The sequence below is a fragment of the Montipora foliosa genome, chromosome 5, assembly GCF_036669935.1.
Source record: "Montipora foliosa isolate CH-2021 chromosome 5, ASM3666993v2, whole genome shotgun sequence".
In the NCBI taxonomy this organism is placed as follows: Eukaryota; Metazoa; Cnidaria; class Anthozoa; order Scleractinia; family Acroporidae; genus Montipora; species Montipora foliosa.
Window position 1 is genome coordinate 12,829,903 of NC_090873.1, and position 7,500 is coordinate 12,837,402.

The 7,500-nt window shown below is 41.6% G+C and overlaps 1 protein-coding gene across 1 annotated transcript in view; it reads left to right on the top strand.

Annotated features, from left to right (window-relative positions):
- Positions 1-7,500, top strand: part of LOC138003660 (DNA ligase 4-like) — a 48,375-nt gene that overhangs the window by 36,412 nt on the left and 4,463 nt on the right. Inside the window, exons 23-27 of the mRNA XM_068849848.1 lie at positions 2,209-2,298; positions 3,121-3,209; positions 4,143-4,191; positions 5,564-5,725; positions 6,673-6,767. Of these exons, the coding sequence (XP_068705949.1) occupies positions 2,209-2,298; positions 3,121-3,209; positions 4,143-4,191; positions 5,564-5,725; positions 6,673-6,767 (485 nt within the window). The remainder of the gene's footprint in view (positions 1-2,208; positions 2,299-3,120; positions 3,210-4,142; positions 4,192-5,563; positions 5,726-6,672; positions 6,768-7,500) is intronic.

Consider the following 7,500-nt stretch of genomic DNA (forward strand, 5'->3'; position numbering starts at 1 on the left):
TAATGTAAAACTTATTTATTGCAGTCAACGGTTGTACTTAAGGCAAACTGTAATAAATGTAATTGATGGCCGTGCCACTATTTTAAAATTGCAAAACTGCACTTATCCTTCTTGTGTCTATTTTGCCGACCTATGCTTGCCTTGGGCCCACTTCAGATATCAAACGTTTCAAAAGCCGAACCTAATTCGAATCTTGTTCGGCCTGAAGGGAGAAATTCCCTCATGCCGATTCAGATGTCGAATGTACGTAGCCGAACTCAATTCAGTAAGTTCTGAAGTTGAGCACAGCTAATGAACTGAATCAGGACGCAGCTGTTAGAACAGTTCTTGGATTCGGTCCATTAAAAAAATGATCCTAACCTTAAGCACTGTAGAGCTGCGTTCAATATCAATTCCAATGGAATTACGAGTGTAAAGAGATGCGAGGTATCGGAATAAAAAGTTCGGCGTGTCTGTTAATTCTGCTGGCAAGGAGGGAAAGCCAACCCCACTATTCCTTGTCTCAGCTGTGTCACCAACAGTTATTTATTAACTTTGCACCAAATACTTAAATTTCGGATATAGGGAAAGTGCTCTTAAGCCGAAAATGCGACAAGTTTCATCAGGCCTTCCACCGTGTATCATTATTGGTCGAAACTTGAACTGGTCTCGAAATTTTGTTACCAAGGGTGCTTACCATTTAGCCAAAAAATCCGGAAATTTCGGTTTGAGGTCAAATGGAAAGGCAATTTTCCGGAAAATCTTTTCGGAAATTGTGGACAACCTCCAGAGGTAGTCCTCTTTTTCCGCTCGGAACGGAATTCGCGAAATGCTCTTACCATTTGCGAGAATCCTTCCGTTTCCAGGCCCTTTCTCCCAAGATCGAGTGAAATATGCGGGATGGAATGCTGTGTAGTAAATGGTAAGCGCCATTCTCATTCGGTTGGTCATTCAATTCGGAAATTCGCTTACCTTTATGCAACGATCATTCCATCCGGATTATTTGGCTACATGGTAAGCACCCCTGCAGATTACCGCAAATCAAGGGGAGGGAGGCGCGGTGGCCTCATGGTTAGAGTGCTCTGGTTCGGTTCGGGTCCTGGCCGGGGACATTTTGTTGTGTTCTTGGGCAAGACACTTTACTCTCTACGGTGCCTCTCTCCACCCAGGTGTATAAATGGGTACCGGCGAAATGCTGGGGGTAGGGTAGGGTAGCCCCGCGATGGACTAGCATCCCATCCAGGGGGGAGTATAAATACTCCTAGTCGCTTCATGCTACAGAAACTGGAGATAAGCGCCGGCCTGATGGGCCTTCTGGCTCGTATAATAATAATAATAATTGGCAGTGCTGATCACCCTTTACTTGCAGTCTTGAGGACTGAATTACGAAGGGCGCAGCTCACGATATCGGGCTGAAAGCATACAAGGGCGCCTCTGGCTGCCTCTATACAGTCCATGTTGATGTCGGAGCATAGCACCACAGCTAGATGTTAATTAGCTGTGAGTCGATTTTGATGAGGGAGGAAAACCGGGTTACCCGGAGAAATACCCTCTAGTCAGGTTGAGATCGACTGAAACTCAGCCCACATGCAGGCCGGGGCCAGAGTTAAACCCCGGCTAGCAGTGGTGGGAGGCACGATAGATAACCACTAAGCCACCCTGACTCCCATAAGCAGTGACTTTACCTTTTTTTTTTTTAAGGCGATTATAGTCCCATGGCCTTGGTGCATAAGTTGCTGTTTGTGATTGCCTTACCGGGCGTAGTGAAGTGGTATTACACGATAAAACTCTTGTTTTTATCAACACTTTAATCGTTGCAACCGCTGCAGAAGTAGCCAGCGGTTCTACTGTTCTTGAAACTTGTCTCGCAACGGATCGGAAGTTCAACTAAGTTTCATGAAACCGACCATGTTACAAGGTACATCGCTTGCTTGCTGAAACTTGTTTCGCAGTGCCGTTTCACAAAAGTTTCAGGTAAACGTTTCAACGTGTAACAGCGGCTTCACTTAACTCTTATGCACCACGACGTGACGAGCTTCAAGAACTTTTGCGTTGGAGGCGACCAGTGCAGATTGGCAACGAAGAGAAAGGGCAGCATTGCTTTGTGATGCTATTAATATCCTCTGTATGTTAGGATGCAACTTTTCTGTGCAATATTTGTGCAAAGTCTGAAAAAATAATCATGAATTCGAATGTGGGTTAAATTTCGGGAATTTTTCTCCTTTGCAGGTGTCGCAAATGTTTGAAGGCAGGGAGTTTTATATTGTCAACGGTCCTTCAACTCATACCAAAGCCATTCTGGAGAAGAAAGTTGCAGAGGTATTAGAAAATCTGCTTATTTGCCTTGGCCAATGTTGATTTGTTATATATAGAAACAAAAAATTATTTTATGAAGTAGTTTGTTACGATATTGACAGCTATACTGCTTATGTGGACAGAAAGTCAGCGGTCAGGAAAGATGGCCGCGTATTTTCGTAGCTCCGTGGAACTTAATGGTAATTTTTATATGTTTCCAACTGTTAGGGCAAGGTATTAGTTTAACTATTTTTGCCCTTTTCTCATTAAGTCTTCATTATACTTCTCTGTAAACCTGTTTATGTTTGAGAGAATAAACTGTCTGTCTGTCTGTCTGTCTGTCTTATGTGGACCAGGTGTAATTTTACACTTGCACTGTCCGAGCAGTGCCGTGTGGGTTCTTTCACGTCTCATATAATTATTTGTGAAGACGTGTTGTGAGACGGGTCCTGCGGTTTATAGTCCTTACCCGAAAAGACTGGCAAGTCTTACCATTTGCAGATGGAATTACAAAAGCAGCACTTTCTCCACAGTTATTTAAAGACCCTGAGTGTTGGTCCGCCCGAGGTTCGAACCTTGTTTTGTTGGAGCGATGTTTTTTTGACCCTGAAAACCTGTGGGAACTAGTCTTTGTTTGTTTGTTTGTTTATTTATTTATTTTCGTCCATATACTTCAGTAAATAATTATCGCTTCCCTTGACTGGTGTTTCAAATGTTTGCGTTCGAGTCGTAGTTCTCATTTTCTAGGGCGGCGACGTAGTTGTCTTTTCGCAGTGTGTAGAAAACGAAAGTAGGCGTGAATCTTTGTCCGTTTAGACTTGTTTGTTTTCCTTTTTCGTTTAACAGAACGGAGGTACATTCACTCAAAACCCATCGCCAGATACATTCTGTGTTATTGCCGGAAGAATAAACGTGAGAGTGAAGAACATAATAAGGTGATGTACTGCCTGCCGTTGTTGCTCTTACTTTGTATGATTCACAATTCCATTCACGATAGGAAATCAAATTAAACATTAATTGTCAATAGACTACTTTGACGATGCGGCGGCCATTTTGAATCATATTGTTCAGATAGCTATTATTGGATGCCCAAGGGGCAGATACATCTGAATTTGACCCCAGAGCATCCCATAATATCTTTTGAAAAAAATAGAAATCAAAATGGCTGCTGAATCGTCGAAGTAGTCTATTGGGGAGCAAGCTTGGCGAGGTAGTCACCACTTGCCTTTCTCTTCTCTGCTCCGAGAGTCTTTGCCCGGGGTACCCTTGTTATCAATAAAAACCAACGTGTGGTTTACATTGATTTGCTTTGATCTGCTTTAAGTTGATTAGAGGTCTTCCCAGCTCTTGTGCTTGGCAATATATCCTTTAGACAAAAAACATCGGTACATGTTGCTGCGACAAAATGAATGAAACCAGCGTTGTCGCAGTGTCTACACTTCTGTGATACGTCGCTCCGACAACATATAAATTAACCAATGAGAGAGTGTCAATTCCCTTCCCACGCTCCCTCGGTAACCTGCTGATGATCCTGAAATCACTTCCTGTGCATCGAATAAGCGCCTGATCGGAGCGACCTGCTTTGGTGGAAGTCTTTACAGACAAAGCAACCAGTCCTCGTGACGTGTCGGAGCGTAGTGCCCCAGAGCGAGAAGACTTGACACTTAAATAAAGTTCACTATTATCATTATTTAATAAAGTAATTATCACTTCTGGGCATAAAATTGCTAAATCGATGTAAAAAAAATAGAGTGATTTCCAGCTCCATAGCAACGAATATTTGCTTACAGTAAGCCTGCCATCTTGATAACAGATTCAATCTGCATTGTGCAATAAAATTCTGAAATTATGATTGTTCTGTTTCTCAGTCAGAAACAATATGATGTTGTACAAGCGTCGTGGCTAATAAAGTGCTTGGTAAGGTGACACGTCTTTGCATTTTGGGGATTAAAAAAAAAAAAACAAAACCTGCAGTCCGTTTAAAGGTTAACTTCAAACCAAAAGAACTAATATTCGGAATCAAATTTCTTTTTATTGTTTATTTTGATTCAAAAACTGCCTGTAACTGAAAAAAAATGAATGTTAGAATAACTCTTAAATTTCACGGGTGCCGCCATGTTAAATATTTGTGACGTGTTATGGCTGCGTTATTGTTCTGACACAAACGAGCTTTTGTTATGTGACACAAGGCCATTTTACGGTTATTTGCTCAGTGACCGACCCTGTGAATAGCTGCGAGGCTGCCGGTGACCTGGTATTGCTACAGACCTCACGGTCATTACTTGAGACACTTCGTGACACGTTACGTGGCAATACCTGACAACCTCAGTGTGAACCCGCTTTAGCCAGAGAATAACTTCTGGGTTTAATAGGCACTGATCTATACTGATTAGGGTTATGTGCTGACTCGAAATGGCAATTTATATACACAAAATTTTAGTCACGACCCAGACGTAACTACCTTAATACATGTAAATTGTGTTGTTGTAATTCTATTTAGTCTACATTAACATTACAAAAGCACAAAGGTTTGTATCAAAACAGGATCACCGGCAGCCTCGCTTCCATTCTTAGGCCAGGTAACAACTTTAAAATGGTCTATGGGGCATTTGTAACACATTCAAGATGGCGGCGACCAGGAAATTTGAAAATAAAAATCAGCGATGTTAAAATTCGGATTTTGGAAAATTGTCCAGCCTACCAGTTTGTCAAAGTATATCTCTGTTGTTTGTAACTTAAATTATGTATGTTCGACAGACTCGAAGCGATGAGGGTAATTGGTAAAACTGCACAAAGTGAACTGCACTGCCCTGGCACAGCCCTTTTAACCCTGTCATTCCCACGATCAAAACGTTCATTCTCCTAACTAGTACCATGGAGTTCTTTGTCGGGTAATCATGAGAATTTGGTGTTTAATCAAGATCACACCTCTTAAGCTGATAATATTCTTGATTCTCAATACTTGTCCAACTGACATTTCATTGAAATTGTGAGGAGAATTTACATACTAATCACTCCTGGGAGTCAAAGTGTTAAGGCTGGTTTTCACTAGCGACGCACGCATAAGCACAAGAAACTTTGACTGCAGGCGCATGACTTGTTGATGAGTGTCTTGTTCTAAGATCAAGAAGAAGCTAAGGAAAGTTTCAAAGTTTAGAGTTGATCTATATTCTTTTGGGCACTGATATAAAAATGGTTTCTCTTCAGTGTGGTGGACAATAAGTTCCCAGAAATGTCGGTTTTAGGGGTAAAAACGAATGATTTTAATTTTTTGCATTATTTAAATCAGGAAAATGGACAGGTGGATCCATGGCAACCAAGTGACATGTTGCATTGCTCGCCTGGCACCGCTGACAGGTTCGCAGAGGAATATGATCGCTTTGGTGATAGCTACGCTCAGGATGCCACCGTGGAATCTCTCAAAGAAGTTTTTAACAATGTCCAAAATCAGGTAGCGACGTCTTACAGTTTTTTACTTTGCTTTTACTGAGAAGGGATGGCGCAGTGGAGAGTTCACTCGTCTCCCACCAACGTGGCACGGATTCGATTCCCAGACTTGATGTCATGTGTGGATTGAGTTTGTTGGTACTTTACCCTACTCCAAGAGGTTTTTCTACGGTTACTCCGGTTTTCCCCTCTTCTTCTCTTATCAACCTACGATCTGTCCCCAAGTGTCCCCAAGCGAGTCTAAGTGCGAAGTTTTTCTGATGGTAATTAGCTCTACTTTACATAGAGTGGTTTTCAATTGAGTGTCGAAAGTAATTAGTGAATTACTTTGGTTTATGATTACTTCACTCAGTGATTGGTTCAAAGTTCTCGCGCCATTTTTCAACCAATCAGAAGTGCAACCAAAACCAATCGTGGCTCGCGCCTGCACATTTCCCCCGCTTTGTGTCGGCTACTTGTAATTACTTCGAGTTTTGATTGGTTTACTGGATTGTCTCCGACCTTTTTGATTGGCCAAAGTAATTACTTTGGTTTTGGTTTTACGACACTCAATTGAAAACTGCTCTATAAATGAAAACCACTTTTCATAAGAAAAACTTCGCATTTAGACTCGCTTTGAAGAGGAGGTAGATATGAACTCGGAAATGTGCTATTAGTTCCCTAGCGCTAAATAAACGTCACACTTAGGTTACTGCCAACCTTTTTGGGTGTCTTTCGGAAGATCGCTCTTGTTTGCGTTGTTAAAAAAAGACCTAAGGAAACTATATACCAATGGAAAGGTAACAAAATGTAGTATTTAAAAATGCCTTTAACTTCCACTTTTTTTTATTTCAGAAAGCGAGCGCAAGCGCTCAAACACGAAACTGACCTTGTCTGCCTGCGCCGCTGAATTAATAACCCTTGCGTTAACACGGACATGCAAACATTTTTTTTTTTAATATTCTTTTCAAGAATGCTTCAGTTCCTCTGTCAAGAGACGACCTCCTAGATGTAATGGAGCACTATTTTCCAGATAATTCACCCATGAGCCTCTTTAAACATTGCAGGTAAGACAAATACATTCCAGTTTAAATAATTAACAAGAACGAAATTGAATCTTATTTTGTTCACTGACGCGAAACCTAATTTTCTATGGTTGTTGCAATCACGTTCTTTCTAGTGCTGTAAAGGCCCGTTTAAACGATTTCAACATTTGACCAACTTTCGTTCAACAAAAGTTGAACGGATGTTGGGCAAATGTTGGACGCAAAAACAAAGTTGTGTGGAGGCCGTTCAAACGGTTCCAACATTGCGCCAACAAAAGAACCAACACTTTCGCGAAAAATTTGATTGCGAGGAACTTACAACTAGAAACCAGTCTCTCTCGTCCACATAAACTACGCCATATTGACTTTTGCGACCTGATCTGAGCATGCGTGTTTTCTACAATTGCTGATCAGAGTGTTCAACCGGCTTCAACACCATTCAACATTTTCGAGAACAAAGCAAAAGTTGAATCGATGTCGAATGAAAGTTTAAACCGAGTTAACCCTTTCACTCCTGTGGGGTTCCCCATTGACGAGTAAAATCTATAAGTGTCACTCTTGGGAGTGAAAGGGTAAATGGGGAAAAAAATTTTTGAGTGAATCTAGCTGTTGTTAACCCTTTCACCCCCGTGGGGTTCCCCATTGACGAGTAAAATCGTCTGGCGTTAGACAGAGTGGTTAAACAGTAAGCAGTTGCGGCGAAGCAAGCCGAAAAAATATCAAGGCCTGACCGTGGCTCAAACAAAATGACTGT